Source organism: Balaenoptera musculus, chromosome 1 (assembly GCF_009873245.2).
Source record: "Balaenoptera musculus isolate JJ_BM4_2016_0621 chromosome 1, mBalMus1.pri.v3, whole genome shotgun sequence".
NCBI classification, from domain to species: domain Eukaryota; kingdom Metazoa; phylum Chordata; class Mammalia; order Artiodactyla; family Balaenopteridae; genus Balaenoptera; species Balaenoptera musculus.
In genome coordinates this window covers 123,811,034-123,833,590 of record NC_045785.1, presented here as the reverse complement: position 1 = coordinate 123,833,590, position 22,557 = coordinate 123,811,034, and the positions used below count along the sequence as shown (strand labels likewise).

At 41.0% G+C, this 22,557-nt stretch overlaps 1 protein-coding gene across 1 annotated transcript in view; it reads left to right on the top strand.

Annotated features, from left to right (window-relative positions):
- ADCY10 (adenylate cyclase 10) overlaps positions 1-22,557 on the top strand; it is an 88,568-nt gene that overhangs the window by 50,573 nt on the left and 15,438 nt on the right. The window contains exons 21-28 of the mRNA XM_036838448.1: positions 11,722-11,791; positions 12,588-12,819; positions 15,117-15,224; positions 15,732-15,913; positions 18,982-19,138; positions 21,457-21,661; positions 21,740-21,836; positions 22,376-22,491. Coding sequence (XP_036694343.1) covers positions 11,722-11,791; positions 12,588-12,819; positions 15,117-15,224; positions 15,732-15,913; positions 18,982-19,138; positions 21,457-21,661; positions 21,740-21,836; positions 22,376-22,491 — 1,167 coding nt within the window. The remainder of the gene's footprint in view (positions 1-11,721; positions 11,792-12,587; positions 12,820-15,116; positions 15,225-15,731; positions 15,914-18,981; positions 19,139-21,456; positions 21,662-21,739; positions 21,837-22,375; positions 22,492-22,557) is intronic.

Below are 22,557 nucleotides of genomic sequence, written 5' to 3'. Positions count from 1 at the left end.
AAAAGCAGCAGTGTTGTAGCTGGTACTACTGTACTTTTCAAGGTACTGTACAGTAAGATTAAAAATGCTTTACTTTTGTGTTTGTTTTTTATGTATTATTTGTGTTAAAAGTATTATAAACCTATTATAGTACAGTACTATACAGATGATTGTGTTAGTTGGGTACCAAGGCTAACTTTGTTGGACTTACGAACAAATTGGACTTGATGAACATGTTCTCGGAACGGAACTCATTCGTATGTAGGGGACTTACTGTATTCCAGACTCTGTGGGATCAGTGAGTCTTATTTTATATATATATTATATATATAAATAAACAAATTATATATAAACTACATATATTATATATGTATGTTTTAGTTATTTATTTGGTGAGGGGTAAAATCCGCTGGCAGCTAGCAGACAGGTTAGCCTGAGTAGTTCATTGGTCTTAAGCAGGTTGGCTAGGGCCACCAAAGGAAACAACTGCAGTTATTTCAGGTTCTCCAATGTTCCTTAACCGTTTCACTCTGGAGCATATGTTACCAGATATCTCTGAGTCATGTCTACTGATGTCCTTTCAACAGAACCTCCACCTGAGTGAGGCCAGGGCTTGATTATTTCCCTTAGAATTTTTTACCTATTGAAAAGAGTATCAACTAGACATCTTTAAATAAAGATATTTTTTAGATTTCCTGAAAGTTTTACCATAAAAGCAATAGTCCCATGACCTACTGCCCTGCATACGTATCTTCAATATTTCTTCTCAGGGGCAAACATTTTTAACTTAGCTGTTCCCTCTAGTCATTACTTCCATATACTAAGTGGTATGTTAATGCTACTTTTTTAAAAATCAAATTTGACATCATCTGTTTTAGTCTTGCTATGGTAGGTAAGGATTTAACTCTATTACACCATGCTTGGGCACCTCTCCTCCAATATTGTTATAGAACTATCATTAGATAAATCAATCAAGTATTTACATTATTAAGACTATGAAAATGCTGTCCATTAGAGAACTAAGTAGTAATATACTGTGAATAGATTTTTTTTTAATTTTTGAATTATATTTTATTTATTTTTTATACAGCAGGTTCTTATTAGTCATCAATTTTATACACATCAGTGTATACATGTAAATCCCAATCGCCCAATTCAGCAAACCACCATCCACACCCACCTGCGGCTTTCCCCCCTTGGTGTCCATACGTTTGTTCTCTACATCTGTGTCTCAACTTCTGCCCTGCAAACCGGTTCATCGGTACCATTTTTCTAGGTTCCACATATATGCGTTAATATACGATATTTGTTTTTCTCTTTCTGACTTACTTCACTCTGTATGACAGTCTCTAGATCCATCCATGTCTCAACAAATGACCCAATTTTGTTCCTTTTTATGGCTGAGTAATATTCCATTGTATATATGTGTCACATCTTCTTTATCCATTCATCTGTCGATGGGCATTTAGTTTGCTTCCATGAACTGGCTATTGTAAATAGTGCTGCAGTGAACATTGGGGTGCATGAGTATTTTTGAATTATGGTTTTCTCTGGGTATATGCCGAGTAGTGGGATTGCTGGATCATATGGTAATTCTATTTTTAGTATTCTAAGGAACCTCCATACTGTTCTCCATAGTGGCTGTATCAATTTACATTCCCACCAACAGTGCAAGAGGGTTCCCTTTTCTCCACACCCTCTCCAGCACTTGTTGTTTGTAAATTTTCTGATGATGCCCATTCTAACTGGTGGGAGGTGATACCTCATTAGTTTTGATTTGCATTTCTCTAATAATTAGTGATGTTGAGCAGCTTTTCATGTGCTTCTTGGCCATCTGTATGTCTTCTTTGGAGAAATGTCTCTTTAGGTCTTCTGCCCATTTTTGGATTGGGTTGTTTGTTTCTTTAATATTGAGCTGCATGAGCTGTTGGAGATTAATCCTTTGTCCGCTGATTCGTTTGCAAATATTTTCTCCCATTCTGAGGGTAGTCTTTTCGTCTTGTTTATGGTTTCCTTTGTTGTGCAAAAGTGTTGAAGTTTCATTAGGTCCCATTTGTTTATTTTTGTTTTGATTTCCATTACTCTAGGAGGTGGATCAAAAAAGATCTTGCTGTGCTTTATGTCAAAGAGTGTTCTTCCTATGTTTTCCTCTAAGAGTTTTATAGTGTCCGGTCTTACATTTAGGTCTCGAATGCATTTTGAGTTTATTTTTGTGTATGGTGTTAGGGAGTGTTCTAATTTCATTCTTTTACATGTAGCTGTCCAGTTTTCCCAGCACCACTTATAGAAGAGACTGTCTTTTCTCCATTGTATATCCTTGCTTCCTTTGTCATAGATTAGTTGACCATAGGTGGGTGGGGTTATCTCTGGGATTTCTATCTTGTTCCATTGATCTATGTTTCTGTTTTTGTGCCAGTACCATATTGTCCTAATTACTGTAGCTTTGTAGTATAGTCTGAAGTCAAGGAGTCTGATTCCTCCCACTCCATTTTTTTTGCTAAAGACTGCTTTGGCTATTCGGGGTCTTTTGTGTCTCCATACAGATTTTAAGAGTTTTTGTTCTAGTTCCATAAAAAATGCCATTGGTAATTTGATAGGGATTGCATTGAATCTGTAAATTGCTTTGGGTAGTATAGTCATTTTCACAATGTTGATTCTTCCAATCCAAGAACATGGTATATCTCTCCATCTGTTTGTATCGTCTTTAATTTCTTTCATCAGTGTCTTATAGTTTTCTGCATACAGGTCTTTTGTCTCCCTAGGTAAGTTTATTCCTAGGTATTTTATTCTTTTTGTTGCAGTGGTAAATGGGAGTGTTTCCTTAATTTCTCTTTCAGATTTTTCATCATTAGTGTCTAGGAATGCAAGAGATTTCTGTGCATTAATTTTGTATCCTGCAACTTTACCAAATTCATTGGTTAGCTCTAATAGTTTTCTGGTGGCATTTTTAGGATTCTCTTTGTATAGTATCATGTCATCTGCAAACAGTGACAGTTTTACTTCTTCTTTTCCAATTTGTATTCCTTTTATTTCTTTTTCTTCTCTGATTGCCATGGCTAGGACTTCCAAAACTATGTTGAATAATAGTGGTGAGAGTGGACATCCTTGTCTTGTTCCTGATCTTAGAGGGAATGCTTTCAGTTTTTCACCATTGAGAATGATGTTTGCTGTGGGTTTGTCGTATATGGCCTTTATTATGTTGAGGTAGGTTCCCTCTATGCCCACTTTCTGGAGAGTTTTTATCATAAATGGGTGTTGAATTTTGTCAAAAGCTTTTTCTGCATCTATTGAGATGATCATATGGTTTTTAGTATTCAAGTTGCTAATATGGTGTATCACATTGATTGATTTGCGTATATTGAAGAATCCTTGCATCTCTGGGATAAATCCCACTTGATCATGGTGTATGATCCTTTTGTGTTGTTGGATTCTGTTTGCTAGTATTTTGTTGAGGATTTTTGCATCCACGTTCATCAGTGATATTGGTCTGTAATTTTCTTTTTTTGTAGTATCTTGGTCTGGTTTTGGTATCAGGGTGATGGTGGCCTCATAGAATGAGTTTAGGAGTGTTCCTTCCTCTGCAATTTTTTGGAAGAGTTTGAGAAGGATGGGTGTTAGCTCTTCTCTAAATGTTTGGTAGAATTCACCTGTGAAGCCATCTGGTCCTGGACTTTTGTTTGTTGGAAGATTTTTAATCACAGTTTCAATTTCATTACTTGTGATTGGTCTGTTCATATTTTCTGTTTCTTCCTGGTTCAATCTTGGAAGGTTATACCTTTCTAAGAATTTGTCCATTTCTTCCAGGTTGTCCATTTTATTGGCATAGAGTTGTTATAGTAGTCTCTTAGGGTGCTTTGTATTTCTGCAGTGTCTGTTGTAACTTCTCCTTTTTCATTTCTAATTTTATTGATTTGAGTCCTCTCCCTCTTTTTCTTGATGAGTCTGGCTAATGGTTTATCAATTTAGTTTATCTTCTCAAAGAACCAGCTTTTAGTTGTATTGATCTTTGCTATTGTTTTCTTTGTTTCTATTTCATTTATTTCTGCTCTGACCTTTATGATTTCTTTCCTTCTGCTAACTTTGGGTTTTGTTTGTTTTTCTTTCTCTAGTTCCTTTAGGTGTAAGATTAGATTGTTTATTTGAGATTTTTCTTGTTTCTTGAGGTAGGCTTGTATAGCTATAAACTTCCCTCTTAGAACTACTTTTGCTGCATCCCATAGGTTTTGGATCATCGTGTTTTTATTGTCATTTGTCTCTAGGTACTTTTTTATTTCCTCTTTGATTTCTTCAGTGATCTCTTGGTTATTTAGTAATGTATTGTTTTGCCTCCATGTGTTTGTGTTTTTTACGTTTTTTTCCCTGTAATTCATTTCTAATCTCATAGCGTTGTGGTCAGAAAAGATGCTTGATATGATTTCAATTTTCTTAAATTTACTGAGGCTTGATTTGTGACCCAAGATGTGATCTATCCTAGAGAGTGTTCCGTGTACACTTGAGAAGAAAGTGTAATCTGCTGTTTTTGGATGGAATGTCTTATAAATATCAATTAAATCTATCTGGTCTATTGTGTCATTTAAAGCTTCTGTTTCCTTATTTATTTTCATTTTGGATGATCTGTCCATTGGTGTAAGTGAGGTGTTAAAGTCCCCCACTATTATTGTGTTACTGTCAATTCCCTCTTTTATAGCTGTTAGCAGTTGCCTTATGTATTGAGGTGCTCCTGTGTTGGGTGCATATACATTTATAATTGTTATATCTTCTTCTTGGATTGACCCCTTGATCATTATGTAGTGGCCTTCCTTGTCTCTTGTAACATTCTTTATTTTAAAGTCTATTTTATCTGATATGAGTATAGCTACTCCAGCTTTCTTTTGATTTTCATTTGCATGGAATATCTTTTTCCATCCCCTCACTTTCAGTCTGTATGTGTCCCTAGGTCTGAAGTGGGTCTCTTGTAGACAGCATATATATGGGTCTTGTTTTCGTATCCATTCAGCAAGCCTGTGTCTTTTGGTTGGAGCATTTAATCCATTCACGTTTAAGGTAATTATCGAAATGTATGTTCCTATGACCATTTTCTTAATTGTTTTGGGTTTGTTTTTGTAGGTCCTTTTCTTCTCTTGTGTTTCCCACTTAGAGAAGTTCCTTTAGCATTTGTTGTAGAGCTGGTTTGGTGGTGCTGAATTCTCTTAGCTTTTGCTTGTCTGTAAAGCTTTTGATTTTTCCATCAAATCTAAATGAGATCCTTGCCGGGTAGAGTAATCTTGGTTGTAGGTTCTTCCCTTTCATCACTTTAAGTATATCATGCCACTCCCTTCTGGCTTGCAGAGTTTCTGCTGAGAAATCAGCTGTTAACCTTATGGAAGTTCCCTTGTATGTTATTTTTCGTTTTTACTTTGCTGCTTTCAATAATCTCTCTTTGTCTTTAATTTTTGCCAATTTGATTACTATGTGTCTTGGCGTGTTTCTCCTTGGGTTTATCCCGTATGGGACATGCTGTGCCTCCTGGACTTGGGTGGCTATTTCCTTTCCCATGTTAGGGAAGTTTTCGACTATAATCTCTTCAAATATTTTCTTGGGTCCTTTCTCTCTCTTCTCCTTCTGGGACCCCTATAATGCGAATGTTGTTGCATTTAATGTTGTCCCAGAGGTCTCTTCATTTCTTTTCATTCTTTTTTCTTTATTCTGTTCCGCAGCAGTGAATTCCACCATTCTGTCTTCCAGGTCACTTATCCATTCTTCTGCCTCAGTTATTCTGCTATTGATTCCTTCTAGTGTAGTTTTCATTTCAGTTATTGTATTGTTCATCTCTGTTTGTTCTTTAATTCTTCTAGGTCTTTGTTAAACATTTCTTGCATCTTCTCGATCTTTGCCTCCATTCTTTTTCCGAGGTCCTGGATCATCTTCACTATCATTATTCTGAATTCTTTTTCTGGAAGGTTGCCTATCTCCACTTCATTTAGTTGTTTTTCTGGGGTTTTATCTTGTTCTTTCATCTTGTACATAGCCCTCTGCCTTTTCATCTTGTCTATCTTTCTGTGAATGTGGTTTTTGTTCCACAGGCTGCAGGATTGTAGTTCTTCTTGCTTCTGCTGTCTGCCCTCTGGTGGATGAGGCTATGTAAGAGGCTTGTGTAAGTTTCCTGATGGGAGGGACTGGTGGTGGGTAGAGCTGACTGTTGCTCTGGTGGGTAGAGCTCAGGAAAACTTTAATCCACTTGACTGCTGATGGGTGGGGCTGGGTTCCCTCCCTGTTGGTTGTTTGGCCTGAGGCAACCCAACACTGGAGCCTACCTGGGCTCTTTGATGGGGCTAATGACAGACTCTGGGAGGGCTCACACCAAGGAGTACTTCCCAGAACTTCTGCTGCCAGTGCCCTTGTCCCCACGGTGAGCCACAGCCACCCACCACCTCTGCAGGAGACCCTCCATCACTAGCATGTAGGTCTGGTTCAGTCTCCCCTGGGGTCACTGCTCCTTCCCCTGGGTCCTGATGCGCACACTACTTTGTGTGTGCCCTCCAAGAGTGGGGTCTCTGTTTCCCCCAGTCCTGTCAAAGTCCTGCAATAAATTCCCACTAGGCTTCAAAGTCTGATTCTCTAGGAATTCCTCCTTGCATTGCCAGACCCCCAGGTTGGGAAGCCTGATGTGGGGCTCAGAACCTTCACTCCAGTGGGTGGACTTCTGTGGTATAAGTGTTCTCCAGTCTGTGAGTCACCCACCCAGCAGTTATGGGATTTGATTTTACTGTGATTGCACCCCTCCTACCGTCTCATTGTGGCTTCTCCTTTGTCTTTGGATGTGGGGTATCTTTTGTGGTGAGTTCCAGTGTCTTCCTGTTGATGATTGTCCAGCAGCTAGTTGTGATTCTGGTGTTCTCACAAGAGGGAGTGAGAGCATGTCCTTCTACTCCGCCATCTTGTTTCCTCCTTGTGGATAGATTTCTTAACAGAAGTTTATTTTTCCTAGAGTTTCTAGGAAACTTTTTTTTTTTGCAATGTCTTCTTTATATTATCCTGCTTCAGTCTTGGCTGGACACTCTGTCCATTACCCGTGAATCTCCCAAAGTGTGAGGTATGCTTTTTTTTATATAATTATTTTTATTTTATTTTATTTATTTATTTATTTGGCTGCATTGGGTCTTTGTTGCTATGTGCAGGCCTTCTCTAGTTGCGGCAAGTGGGTCTACTCTTCGTTGCAGTGCACTGGCTTCTCATTGTGGTGGCTTCTCTTGTTGCAGAGCACGGGCTCTAGAGTGCAGGCTCAGTAGATGTGGTTCATGGGCTTAGTTGCTCTGCGGCATGTGGGAGCTTCCTGGACCAGGGCTCAAACCTGTGTCCCCTGCATTGGCAGGCAGATTCTTAACCACTGTGCCACAAGGGAAGTCCATGAGGTATGCTTTTAAGAAATGCTGGAGAAGGACATATCATAAGAGGTTCAAGGACACAGCATTAGCTATGAATCAGATAGTGAGGAAGTTGATTACCTTTTCAATTCTCTATCAATCCTCATGTCCTTCCTAAAAACTTATTTTCTGACTCTTGATCCATTCCAAGGATCGACAGCCCGTGGGCTCCCTCCTGGGCTCTTTCGTTCCACTTGCTCCACCTAATTCTTCAGGGAGCACTCCTCTCATTCCTTGATCTCCTTGACATGTGCTGAAATCTCATTTAATGTTTCATTTACTCATTCAGCAAATATTTATTAGGTTTCTGATATGTGCCAGACAGTGCTCTAGGCACCTTAGATGCATCAGGGAACAAAACAGCATTCTATTGGGGAGAAGCAGACAATGGAGAGAAAACATTAACAAAGAAGTAAATTCTGTAGTATGTATAAGTGATCCCAAGGAGAAAACCAGAAAAGAATGTTGTGTAGGGCAAGGGAGATTAGGAGTGCAGAGTCATTAGGGTAGCCCTCAGTGAGAGGTAAAATTCATGGAAAGGCAAAGGAAGTGAGGGATTTTATTGTATGGATGACTGGGGAAAAGCATTCTAGGCAGAGGGGAGGGCCAGGGTAATGGCCCTAAGATAGGAATTGACCCCTTCCATTCTGTATATTGTGAATTTATGCTTTTAAAAATTATTTTATTCTTGTTTTAATGGGGTAAAATGTGCTGGACCTGGAGGTCAGGAGATAAATAAAAGAGGTCAGGTTTTGTTTTTGTTTTTTGTTTTTTTAATTAATTTATTTATTTATTTTTGGCTGTGTTGGGTCTTCGTTTCTGTGCGAGGGCTTTCTCTAGTTGGCGCGAGCGGAGGCCACTCTTCATCGCGGTGCGCGGGCCTCTCACTGTTGCGGCCTCTCTTGTTGCGGACCACAAGCTCCAGACGCACAGGCTCAGTAGTTGTGGCGCACGGGCTTAGTTGCTCTGCGGCATGTGGGATCTTCCCAGACCAGGGCTTGAACCCGTGTCCCCTGCATTAGCAGGCAGATTCTCAACCACTGCGCCACCAGGGAAGCCCAAGAGGTCAGTTTTTCACCTTGAACTTGAAGTCTTATTTCTGAGTCTTTGAAACCACAGGTGAGCAAGTAGTATCTTTGCTTTTCTCCTTTCTTCTGAGAACCTACAAGCATTCCGTATATTTCTTTTCTTTTGATTTTTACAGATCCTCTTTGAAGTAGGGAACTTTTAATATATTTCCTTCATAAATGAAGAAAATTGAGACCTAAAAATAATATGATTCACCCAAGGGGTAAATGATATGACAAAAATCATATCTTATATATCCTGACTTTATTTGCTTTATTTAGCCAATATTGCTTTTCGCCACATCTCATTCTACCACTATTACAATTTGAAATATAAAACAAAACATATAGGATGTTGAAGAAGGAATAGCATTTTATTTTTAATCATTGATTTTTTTTTTTCCAAAAAACACACATTTATTGAGTATCTGTTATGTGTCAGGCAGTGATCTAGGCATTGGGGATATAGTGGTGAAAATGGCAGATGTGTCTATTCTCATATATTGAATTTTAATGGAGACTGATAGACAATAAACAAATTAATTAATGGAAGCATCAGGGGGACTTGGAGGCCTTGAGAAATATTCTGAATTTTATTCCAAATGGATTAGAACACATTAGAGAAATATTGATTAGAATTAGTATTGGCTGCATATAACAAGGACCCAGCTAGTGTGGCTTAAATTTATTATTAAAGTTCCTAAATGTGTTTCTCTCTATGTAAAATGCTTGTCTCATCACTGGGACTGGTATGGAGGCTTCATGATCATCAGAGATCCTTGGTTCAAAATGGTTGCTGGAGTTCCAGCCATCATGTTCACATTTAACACTAGAAGGAGGAGAAAAGAAACCAAACAATGAAAGGGATGCCCCTTCCTTTTTCAGTAGTTTTCTAGAATTCTTCCTACCCAATACTCCCCTGATATCTCAAGGACCAATACAATACAATACAATACGTCACATGGCTATATATCCAGTTGCAAGGGAGGTTGGAAAATGTAGCCTCCCCAAGTAAAATTGAGTTCTATTACTAAGGAGAAAAGGGACAATGAAAGTTGAGATAGGAAACAAGCAGTTTCTGCCACTGAGATCTGAATCTTTTTTTAAAAATTATTATTTCATTTATTTATTTTTGGCTGTGTTGGGTCTTCATTGTTGTGCATGGGCTTTTTTTTTTTGTCTCTAGTTGTGGCGAGCAGGGACTACTCTTCACTGCGGTGTGTGGGCTTCTCATTGCAGTGGCTTCTCTCATTGCAGTGGCTTCTCTCATTGTGGAGCACGGGGTCTAGAGCTCAGGCTCAGTAGTTGTGGCACATGGGCTTAGTTGCATGTGGGATCTTCCCGGACCAGGGCTCGAACCCGTGTCCCCTGCATTGGCAGGTGGATTCTTAATCACTGCGCCACCAGGGAAGTCCTGAATCATGTTTTTAAAAACTTACTCTGCCTTCTTTATAGAAAACAGATTGAAGAGGATAGGAATAGGAGGGAGATCAGTTTTTCACACTTGCCTAGATGTAATTTGGTGATGGACTAGGGTGGTGTTATAGAGAAGATTGACAGAAGAAGATGGATTCAGATATGTATTGGAGTAGACATAATGGGACTTCCTGATGGACTGAATGGGGATGGGGTGAGGGAAAGAAAAGAATCAAGGACATTGTCTAGGTTTTTGCCTTGAGGAGATGAATATGGCAGTGATGCCTTGAGAAATGAATACGGCAGTGATGCTTACTAAGACAGGTGAAACGTTGGTGGATATAGGTTTATGGAAAAGAGATTCAAGAGTTCTGTTTAGATCATTTTAATTTTGAAATTAGGCATCCACGTGGTAGCTGCCAAGGAGACACTTGGATGTATGAGTCGGTAGGTAAGGGTTGATGTCAGGTCTTAAAGATGTAAAACCAAAAGTCGTTGTCATATGGGTAGAATTTAAAGTCATGGGCAGGTGAAATTATCTAGGGAGAAATTTGGATGGAGAAAGGAGCCCACAGTCAAACTGAGGCTTACCAAAATTTGGAACATTGATAGAGGAGTAGGAGCCAGCAAAGTGAGCAATGAGGGAGGGAAACAAGGGAATGGGTATTATGAAATCCGGTGAAAAAAGGGAGTGGTCAATTGTCGTAAATGCTGCCAAGAGGTGTAATAAGATGCAGACAAAGATGTAACCTTTGGATTTGGCAACTTGGTTGTCACTGGTAACCCTGACAAGAAAGTTTTAGAGGAATAGGAGGATAAAGGCATAATTCAATTTATTCAGCCTCTAGTCACTAGAGATAAACTAGACAGCAGACTAGGAGAGGTGGGCAAATTAATCCTCATACAGTGTGATAAAGGATGATGATAGAGGTCTGCATGGGTCAATGGGCACACACAAGTTGGGGCACTAATTCTATGGGGCAAGGGTACAGAAAGCTTTCAGAAGAAGGTGATAAGTATCAATAGATGCTGAAACTGAATTTTATAAATTAAAAGATCTGTGGAGTAATGCATTCACCTTGGAGTCAGGAGACCTCCATCATGAACAGATATATGATCTGAGACAAGGCCCTTTCCCTCTTTAGGATTCTTCCTTCTCCCTGAATGGATAAGTGGCTAGATTCAACAATCCTCATTTGTTTTCTGTTTTAAGATCATTATGGAATTTTCTAACCTATTGAAGTCTAGATAGACTGAAGGTTTTAAATTCAAGGCTCTCAGCCCTTAAGTTAGCCCTTTGGGGTATTCTATTAATTGTCTGTATTTCTCCATTAGAAGCTGACATCGCTTTCTTCAGCACCATTAAGTCATAGTTTGAATTACTGCAGGGTAAATTAGTTAGGATAATGTTATCATCTAAAACAAACCCCAACATTTCAGTGGGTTAACACCGTTGAATGACTGTTTTTTTCTGCCCAGGTAATGATCCAATGAAAATGTTGTCAAATAACCTTGAACACAGTCAGTCAGGGACCCAGCCTCCTTGACTATGTTGTAGATTTGCTATCGCTTAGATCCCCACAGTTAATTTGTTTTCCTGTGGAAGGAGAAGGTAGTGAAGATATCTAACCATCTCAATTCAGAGGTGACATATATCACTTCTGATGGAATCCCATTTTCAAACTAAACACATGTCTTCACTTAAGATGCAGTGGGGACTGGAAAATGTAGATCCTGGCTGGGCAACAACAACTTTGTCGTGGAAGGGGAACAGGAAGCTTCAGTGGACACCAGACATCTCTGCCACATGAACATTTCAATGACCCATACAACTCACTTGTTTGTTTATTTTCCAGCTGAAGAAGAGATCACCTTTTCCAGAATAGAGATTTCTAAGAGATCTGAAATATTTTCTGAAAATCTCAGGTACAGGCTTCTATAATTGTTTAGGAGGTAGAGCATGAACAACTGGCATTAAATTCAGAACACTGTTAGAATCATTTGTCTGGTCAGTACTCTGGGTCTTTTAGGCACAAATCAGAGGGTGTGTGTGGTGAGTTTGGTCAGTAGTTATGTAATGGAGCGGGAACCTATGGGCCCTTCCCAGGATAGACCCCCTCCCCCATATCCTCTGCTGTAGCTCCTCTTTGGGTTTTTTTGTTTTGTTTTGTTTTAAATATTTATTTACATATTTCGTTGTGCTGGGTCTTAGTTATGGCAGGCGGGCTCCTCAGTTGTGGCATGTGGGATCTTTCGTTGCGGCAAGCAGGCTCTTCATTTTGGTGTGTGGGCTTCTCTCTAGTTGTGGCACACAGGCTCCAGAGCACGTGGGCTCAGTAGTTGCAGCAATATAACCTCCTTAGTTGTGACAGGCGGGCTCCTTAGTTGTGGCTCACCAGCTCCTTAGTTGCGGCATGCATGCATGTGGGATCTAGCTTCCTGGCCAGGGATCGGAACCAGACCCTCTGCATTAGGAGTGCAGAGTCTTAACCACTGTGCCACCAGGGAAGTCCCTGTAGCTCCTCTTTGAAGTACCTAGATAATAGTATCTGATGCACACTTCCTGAGTTGTTTTACAGATGCTAAAACCACCACCAAATGGAAGAAATCTACATTAGATTTTCTTATCTTGCTCTTTTATTTGTTTTTGAAGATCTCTTCATATCAAACACTATACTATATCTACAAATTATTACTCCTATTTATTTCTGCATTTGGACAGTTCTGAAGAAATAAGAGAAAAGATCTTGAGTTTCTTTGACATCATTATATCAAAAATGAGGACATCTGAGAATGACATCATCCCTCTGGAATCTTGCCAGTGTGAGGAAATCCTAGAGATTGTCATCATGCCTCTGGCTCACCATTTTCTGGCTTTGGGAGAAAACAACAAAGCCTTATATTACTTCCTAGAACTTGCGTCTGCTTATCTCATCTTGGGTGATAATTATATGGTAAGCTGTTTCTGCCCAGATCCCCTCCAGTTTTGTTTTTTTTTTTTTTTTTTATAATTAGTTATTTAGGGGAGTGCTTTTTCATTTCTAAGTTGTCAGGGTTCTTTTATGTATCTATTTTTATTTATTTTTTAATTATTTATTTATTTATTTATTTATGGCTGTGTTGGGTCTTCGTTTCTGTGCGAGGGCTTTCTTCTAGTTGTGGCAAGCGGGGGCCACTCTTCGTCGCGGTGCGCGGGCCTCTCACTATCGCGGCCTCTCTTGTTGCGGAGCACAGGCTCCAGACACGCAGGCTCAGTAATTGTGGCTCACGGGCCCAGTTGCTCCGCGGCATGTGGGATCTTCCCAGACCAGGGCTCGAACCCATGTCCCCTGCATTGGCAGGCAGATTCTTAACCACTGCACCACTAGGGAAGCCCCCCCTCCACTTTTGAGACAGACCTACAGACCACAGGACCAGAAAGGAAGCTCTAGTGTTTGTTTTTTTTTATTATTACTTCATGTTCTTGATTCCGAGCAGCACCCCCTTCTTTGAAAATCAAATTGCTCTGAAAGGAAATGACCTGAGATTGTGAAAAAGTCAGAACAAACCACAACTACCATTATACATCATTTAAAACACTGCCATCATTAGAAACTTGCTATGAACTGTCTACCTACATGGGACCCTGGTTTCAACTCTTCAGTTTCAGTAGAGTCTTCCTCAGTAATGTCCCAGCCGCATTTGCTCTCTGTCTTCCCCAAGTATCTGTCAGCACAAATACCTGTAGGTCTTTGAATAAGCACAAATCTAGTTTTAGTCTTGTGATCCCTGAAGGGGCTCACTCACTTTGGTCTTCATGTAACTCATGCTAAATTATCATACATACCTTTAGGCCACCAAAGCCCTAGTGAATATTTCTCTAGGATAATTGTAAATAACCTTCCAGGGCAATATGCCCTTAGAAATGTGGGGATTTGATACATATAATGAAATAAAAGAATTTATTGTTAAGTAAGTTGGGAAGCGCTGAGCTGAATAAAGCTAAATAGATTTCTGTACTACAGATATTTCAGGGCCTTAATATGCTAAGATCCATAGAAATCTCCCAGAGGGTTGGGCTAGGACTGGGACATATTTTTTCTCTCAAACTTATTTGACCTTAGATCACTTTGCATAGAACAGCTGCCTGACTAAGCTTCCACGAACTCACTTGAGGAAATGCCTTTCTGGGCAGAGCTTCCCACGCCCGAGTAGCCATGGCTGCCACCCTTCATGCCTGCACTTGTGGACTGTTTCAGATTTTACAGTTGTGGCCTAATTAAACTCCACACCTTAGATTTATATAAAATTTTAAAATTAAACCATTAAAAATGTCAGTAAGCTGTGGTTCTCTCAAATATTTATGAACAAAAGGCTCCTGTGCGTATTTTATACACATATGTGAAGAAGGCAGTGGTGTGGCCAGTGAGTCCCAGGAAGAGAAGGTTTAGGCAGCCTTGGGGGCTAACGTGCTAAACCTGTGCTCACCCTCATCTCATTATCCAGGGAGTGACAAATGTTCAGGAAAACAATGATTGGAAGCAGAGCCCCAGTGCAGGGTCCCCAAATGTGCCATTTGCTTCCCTGTCTCCCAGCGAAGAAACCTTGTCTCCCTCTTTCTGCATCCCACACATACGCCTTAGGCTGCATGAGACTTGGGGACAGTCCCTCACCTTATTTTACTCTTCAAGTCTGACCTTGCCTTGGTGTTTACAAGTGCCAAGACTCTCTTCACGATGTCATAGGACGTTGAAGATGAAGGGAGGAAGGTTGCTCAGGGCCTTACCTTCCTCTTCCACTTCCCAACGATGGTCCTGGCAAAAGAAATGGGAGTGGTTCATAACTCATTCCAAAAGTAGAGGCTGGCTTCTCATAGATGTGGGGAAGCTCTCAGGAGCCATGAGTACTCTGTTGGAAATAGGGAGGTTGGGGATGGAATTACTCAAAGAGGGAAATTGCCCTGGGGAAAACTCCAGGTAAGGTGACTTACATGACAACATGAGGAAAGGAGGAGGTCTCTAGATTCATCCTCTAGAATGAGAGATTCAGTGGACCAAGAGGGACATGAAGGTGACCCATATCTTCAGCAGGAACTTTCCCCACCCTTTGTGTCTAGAGTTTGAAGGACTCTGATCAGGACCTGAAGGAAGAGATGGAGGTGGGAGCTGGAGTGGTCCTGCTTCTCTTCCTTCAGTAGGGTCTGGGGCAATGGCCCCTCTGTGGTCCCGATCCCTGATGACTCAATACCTTCTACTCCTTGTGCTGGTTGCAGGCTTACGTATATTTGAATGAGGGAGAGAGGTTGCTGAAAATTCTCAAGAAGGAAAAATCTTGGAGTAAGACTTTTGAGTGGACTACCTTTTTTACCCTCAAGGGTCAGGTAAGAAACAATTAGAAACGTGATTAATCTGTTCTTTATCACTGGGGCTTTACGTAGAAGAAGTAGTAGAAATCATCCCTATACTTTCTACATCCTCCTCCCATCCTCTGCCAGAAATCTTTTCCAAGACTCCAGAACCCCAAGCCCCGGGACTCAAACCTCCTCACCATCACTTGTCTGCAGCAAGATCTTCTTTAGCCTCTCGGTTGACAGCTTTATGAAATGTTTTTCTAACAACCTCCCAAAATGGACAGGAATAGGTAAACGTTTTCTCAGAGGTAGATGATGAACAATGAGGATGTAAAGTCCTAGTCATTCAACCATCCTTCCACAGACACATCCAAGAAACATTTCAGATTGTGCCAGGCACTGGGAGATTTTGTTCCTGGGCCTTAAATGACCTTTTCTGGATAAGATTCCTTAACTATGTATTTTTGGAACCTACCAACCAAGTCTAGAATCACTGCTTTTCTTCTTTTCCTTTCTTCCCCTTTCTTCTCCTTGTAGGTCTGTTTCAACATGGGCCAGATGGTGCTTGCCAAGAAAATGCTGAGGAAGGCCTTGAAGCGCCTCAATCGAATCTTTCCTTACAACTTAATCTCCTTGTTTCTCCAGATTCATGTTGAAAAAAACAGACACTTTCATTATGTGAATCAGAAGCAGCAGGCCCAAGAGAGCTCACCTCCAGGGTAAGGAAGGAGCTGGGGAGAGCTGGGTATCTCATCTCACTCCCCAGAAGAGAGAGACCTACACATAGTCCAACAGTCAGCCCCCAAAGCCTGGGCCTCTAGCGGGAGCAAGGAGTCCTGGTGGCTCGCTGGTGGGGGAAGGGATGAGTGGGAGAGGAGCTCCCAGGCCAGGGCTGGGTTGCCTCAGAACAACTTAACAGGCAGCTTTTGCCAAAGGGAGTTCAGGTGACAAAACCTTAAGGGAGCCCTTTGCAAGGTGAGCTCCAGTGCCCCTCCCCACTCATCTTACCCACTAACCCCTCTGGCCATCCATGTTCCAATGGGAATCTGCACCACCTGTTCCTAGAACCTCAGTCACAATTCCTCTTCCAATTCAGTGCTAAAACCCTGGGTATTGTCCCTGCCCCAAAGAAAAATGGCAGGTCCTGAAGACATCTGCCAAAAGACAAAACAGCCCACCCATTTTTGTAACTCTATAGATACGTGGGTTACATGGGGTATCCATCGGTCAAGATTATACCATTAAGATATGTACATTTCAATGTATGCAAATTTTATCTACAAAAGAACTATAAAAAATAATGAGGTGGGGTAGGAGAAGGAAACAGTGAGTAGAAGGACAGATGTAATAAGAATGTTGATAGTTGCTGAAGCTAGATGCTGGGTACATGTGGCTCATTATACTTTTCTGTTTTACTGTGTGTGCACGTTTGAAATTTTCCACAATAAAAGTTTTAAGAATATATTCCACCTACCTAGCAATTCATACCAAGAGAGATGCCACCTAGTTGGGGATCTGGAGAGCTGTTAGAAGATCTCTTCCATCTTGGGAGATGCCAGCTGCAATTTTCCCACAGGTTCTGCCTGAGATACAAGTATTTATTTCTATGGGCAAATTGCTGCAATTCTTTGGCAACCCCACCAAAAACTGCCTTCCCCAGTTTCCTGAAAGTGTTCCCTTGACTATGGGGGAGGCTGGGATGGAAATGAGGTGCAGCTGAGCTCCTTTGCAGGCTGGGGACAGGCTCCTGAGAATCTAAGCCTGCTGCCTCAGGAGACACCAGGAGGGGGAGAGGCGGGGAGAAGTTCGCAGAGATCTCTTGGAGAGGTAAGAGAGAATTGGAGTTTGGGTCACACAGAGGGTTGCCAGATGAAATAAAGGATGCCTAGTTGAATTTAAAGTTCAGATCAATAATAAATGATTTTTTTTTAGTATACCTTATATCACACAAGATATTTAGGACATATGCATTCTAAAAGAATTGTTTTGAAATTCAGATTTAACCTGGCATCCCATATTTTCATTCCCTAAATCTGACAAGCCTAATGTACAACCACATTTTGTAAAAGGAATAAGAAGTACCTGCACAAGAGGAGAAGGTGAAACAGTGATGATCAGGAAGAAACTACAGAACAATTGGCTTAAAATGCTGTCCAGTCAAAAGGTTCTCATCTCAAAAATAAGGACATTAAGAAACAATATTTAAAGTCAGAATTTCTACAGCTTCATGAACTCCCTATGTTATTAGGGATTTTACCTTCTCCATGTTTCCTTAGAAACTTTAAAAAATAATTTCCACAACAGAATGAATGCCATCAATGTCTAAACTGAAAGTGCCTGGAATTCTTCTTTAAGAATCTCTAGGATATCTTCCTTTCTTCTCATCTTTATTTAAAATCTGCTTTTTTGATAGTTATTTCTAGTTATATTTTGTTTTCTTGCCTTTGTTAAATTACTAATATTGCAGCCAGTTTAGGATCCCATTTTATCACAAATAGAGGAGATTGGGGGCTACGTTACCAGTTAAATGACTTGTGGAGGCTGAGGCTGAGACCCCCAACATTCTCGGTAGGTGGTCAGCCATCCTTCCCTTGAATAATTCCAGCACAGGAAGTTCACCATCTCCCGCGACATTCCACTCCGTTGTCAGAATGTGTTTTAGTCTGTTAGGACTGCTGTGACAAAATACCACAGGCCGGGCGGCTTATTAACAGCAGAAGTTTATTGCTCACAGTTCTGGAGGCTGGAAGTCTGAGGTCCTAGTGCCAGCGTGGCTGGGCCAGGGCCCTCTTCAGGGTCGCAGACTTCTTGTCGTATCCTCACATGGTGGAAAGGGGCCGGGAACTCTGTGGAGTCTCTTTTATAAGAGCTCTAATCCCAGTCATGAAGGCTCCACCCTCATAACCTTATCATGTCCTAAAGGCCCCACCTACTATTACCGTCACTTTTGGGAGTTAGAATTCAACTTATGAATTTTGGGGGATGCATTCAGACCACAGCAGAATGGGACTGTTTAAAAGGCTCATTTCCTTTGTTGAGCTGAGACCTAGTTCCTGACAACCATGTGTAACAGAGGAAATGACACACTGGACTGGCCAGGCTGGAGGTGGCCAGGACTGGAGTCCTGGCACCATCGCATTCTAGCTACGTGACTTTGACTTAATTACTTAACCTGTCTGAGTCTCACCTTCCGTTCTTGTAAAATGGGGTTAATTATTCCTTCCTTTCTTACGGGGTTGTCATCAGTCTCATGTGATAAAATGATATAAATGTGCTTTTTAAATAATTTCATTTAAATGGCAATGAACTGACAGGGGACAGGTGAGTTACATCAATTACCTTAATTAATCATCACAAAGTAGGTATTATGGTCCCCACTGTCTGGTGGAAAAATTGTGCTTCATAAAGATTCATGTGCATGTACAACAAGGTCCTACTGTATAGCACAAGGAACTATATTCAATATCCTGTGATAAACCATAATGGAAAAGAATATTTTTAAAAAATAATGTATCAATATACATATGTATAACGGAATCACTTTGCTGTACAGCAGAAATTAACACAACATTGTAAATCAACTATGTGTCAATAAAAAAATACTATGTGCTGAAACTGAAAACAAAAATTAACGTGCATGTTAATTTCCACGTAAAGGAAACAGGCCTCAAACTCAAGTCTGTTTTGACCCCCAAGCCAGTAGTGAGGCTCTGCCCCTGTGTTTCCCTCAAGCATGCTGGTGGCGATACCTTCTTCTTATGTCCCATGTGTGTACTTTATCTAATAGGAAGAAGAGGCTGGCGCAACTTTACCAGCAAACCACTTGCTTCTCCTTGCTGTGGCAGATCTATGGCTTAAATTATTTTTTTCACTACAAGTATTATTGCCACCTGGCAGCTCTGATGCAAGTGAATACTGCCCTGGAAACTCAAGATGATTTCCAGGTAGGGTATTTTTGTAGCTGCTTTTTTTTTTTTTTTTTTAATTTATTTATTTATTTTTGGCTGTGTTGGGTCTTCGTTTCTGTGCGAGGGCTTTCTCTAGTTGTGGCGAGCGGGGGCCACTCTTCATCGCGGTGCGCGGGCCTCTCACTATCGCGGCCTCTCTTGTTGCGGAGCACAGGCTCCAGACGCGCAGGCTCAGTAGTTGTGGCTCACGGGCCCAGTTGCTCCGCGGCATGTGGGATCTTCCCAGACCAGGGCTCGAACCTGTGTCCCCTGCATTGGCAGGCAGACTCTCAACCACTGCGCCACCAGGGAAGCCCTGTAGCTGCTTTTTACGTTTCTGAACCTCATTTGGAGAGAAAAGCCTAGTGAAAGCCAATCAAAATTCAAAATCATGAAGACTCAAAAAAACCTTCCAGACTAGATTGTTCCGCTGAGGCTAGCAGTTGTCAAACGTTTTGGTCCCAGGATCCCCTTATACTTCTAATAATTGAGGACCTCAAATAGCTTTTTATATGGGTTTATATATATATTTTTTATATGGGATCATATATTTTTATGCAGTGTATCTATTGATACTGTCATATAAGAAACAAAAACTGAGATACTTTAAAAATATTTTTTAGAGAAAATAAACCCATGACATATGAACATAATTAACAATTTCATTGAAAAAAACTCTATTTCCCCAAACAAAAAATTTTGTGAGAAGAATGGCATGTATTACATTTTTGCAAATACCTTAATGTCTGACTTCACAGAAGACAGCTAGATTCTCAATCTGCTTCTACTTTCACTTCCTTGTAATGTCACATAACTCTCCCTCGGAAAACTCCACATTGTACTTGTAAGAGAATGAGGGTGAAAAAGGAAAATGTAAAAGGATAATTCTTTTAAAAAGATAAAATCATTCCCTAGCGGTCCAGAGGTTAGGACTCAGTGCTCTCACAGCCGAGGGCCCGGGTTCAATCTCTGGTCAGGGAACTAAAGTCCCACAAGCTGCGCAGCATGGCCAAAAAAATTAAAAGTAAAAGAACACGCATCAAAGATGTTATTGAGCGCATTAAAGTTAGTGAGAGAACTAGTAAGATGTTACAACTGTTTCCCAGGAGAATTTAATTTATGAATGTATACAAAACTAGTCTAATCACAGGGCAAGAATACAATCACTTGTATTCCACCGAACATTTCTATTTCTATGAAAAAGAATCATTTACATTATTACCAGGTTTCCCAAAGGCAGTGAAAGGCAGAGATAACCTTGATGAGTGAGCTAGACAGGACACCCACTGAATTTTTTTTGTTTTGGCCCATTTCAAGTTCTTTCACTATTTTTCCTGAAAAACTGCTACACACAAAACAAATGGTCCACAAAACATCCTCCCTTCCTTCTGAAGGTTTCACCATGCGTTGTTATCATTAACCAGTCTTTTGCTATTAAACTTAAATGGCCAGTTGAGACAAACAGTTCTAAGACTGTTCTTCCACCACTGATTAAGACTGGGGTGGCAGGTACTGGGGATAACATTCATTTAGCCTTCTGAGCTTTCTGGGCAGACGTGGTGACCTTGCCAACCCCAGCTGCCTTCTTGTCCACTGCTTTGATGACACCCACAGCAACTGTCTGTCTCATGTCACGAACAGCAAAACGGCCCAGAGGAGGATAGTCAGAGAAGCTCTTAACACACATGGGTTTGCCAGGAACCATATCAACGATGACAGCATCACCAGATTGAAGAGTTGTTTAAACAGTAACCAACTTCTCTTCAATCCCCCAGTTAAGTTTAGAACTAGTCTTTACATTTTTTTGGAAAGCAAACAAAACCAAACCAACCTTCCTTTATTGTTAAACAACAAAAGCAATATATGCTTGTTATAACAATAAATTAAACATCACAGAAATGCATAAAGTAAAAAGTCCCTCAAATCTCTACTCCAACTGCAACAAATAGGTAACTGCTTTTTACAGTTTGGAATGAATCCTTCCAGGCTTTTTGGTATGCAGTCATATATCCACACATATAAGCTATTGCTTTTATTTTTCACAAAAATTAAAATTCTTATATTTTGTTTAAGGACCCTGTGTGGGCAAAAGGGGCCATTGAGCTTGTCCTGGATCATGCATTAAATAGGTGGCAGAAACTCAGCTTAATTTCTGTATCTAAGCCTATGGTTTTGCCAAATGTCCAGCTCCATTCCCAAGCTTAATAAATCCATGTTTACTGGCAGATGTTTGGTGATATCCTGGGCTTTCTGCTTCGGGTTCCATCCCAGTCTTGCCCCATCTCTCCTCCTCTCCTCCACTGCTGCCATTTCAGATCATTAAGGCCTACCTGGACTATTCACTGTACCACCATCTAGCCGGCTACCAGGGCGTGTGGTTCAAATATGAGGTCATGACCATGGAGCACATCTTCAACCTCCCCCTGAAACGCGAGGGCGTTGAAATCATGACCTACGTGGCCGATACACTTGGCTATATCAAGCTCCTAATGGGTCACTTGGACTTGGCCATTGACTTAGGTAAGCCCTGGCTGGTCAAGAAAGAATTTGCAGATACAAGTAATGCCCAGAAATATACTGGAATTGTTTTCTTCCCAGGCTTTCGAGCCCACAAGATGTGGTCATTGCTTCGTAATCCCAACAGACACTGTCTGGTCCTCTGCTGGCTTTGTAAATCCCTCTTCTTGAAAAACAGGTATTTATCTCAAGCCATTTTCCAAAATTAGAGGAAGAAAGCCATATTAATGGAATGTTCTGGGTTTACTTAACCCCGGCCATAGGGTGGGGCAGGAAGTAAGGTTTACCAGAAGCTGATGTAACTGATAATCATCATCCTTGGGACACCACTACTCTTTCACAGGCCTCACCTCTAACCTGGTTGCTCTGGCCAGTGGCTGGAGGAGGGACAGACAGTCAGCCCCACTGTGGGACTCAGGCCTCCACCACTGCCAGGTAGAAGAAAGGGAACAGTCTCACAGGGGAGGCAAATGTCCAGAGAGTAGCAGCCGGGACCAGAGGCGCAGGCCAACTTGGCCTGACTCTGGCCACCCTGATAGAGAGGTCCAGGAAAGGACAGTTTGAACAGAGAGCCAACTTGAGATTTAGGAGTGGGTTTGAAGTCTGTTGAAGAATCGTATTTGGTCCTGAATTGCTGGGCAGGACTGAGACCAGGACTGAACTTCCCTCTCTCCCCACACACTATTTTTTAATCCTACCACCTTTTCTTATCCATAGATACAAGCAACTGATCCAGGTGCTGGGATGGCTGTGGGATCTTTCTGTAGCAGAAGAGCATATCTTCAGCAAGGCATTTTTCTATTTTGTCTGCCTGGACATCATGCTTTATTCTGGTGAGCATGGCCTTAGAATTTATAAGAAACTGGAGGAATAACGCTTGCGTTGGTGTGGTGTGGCAG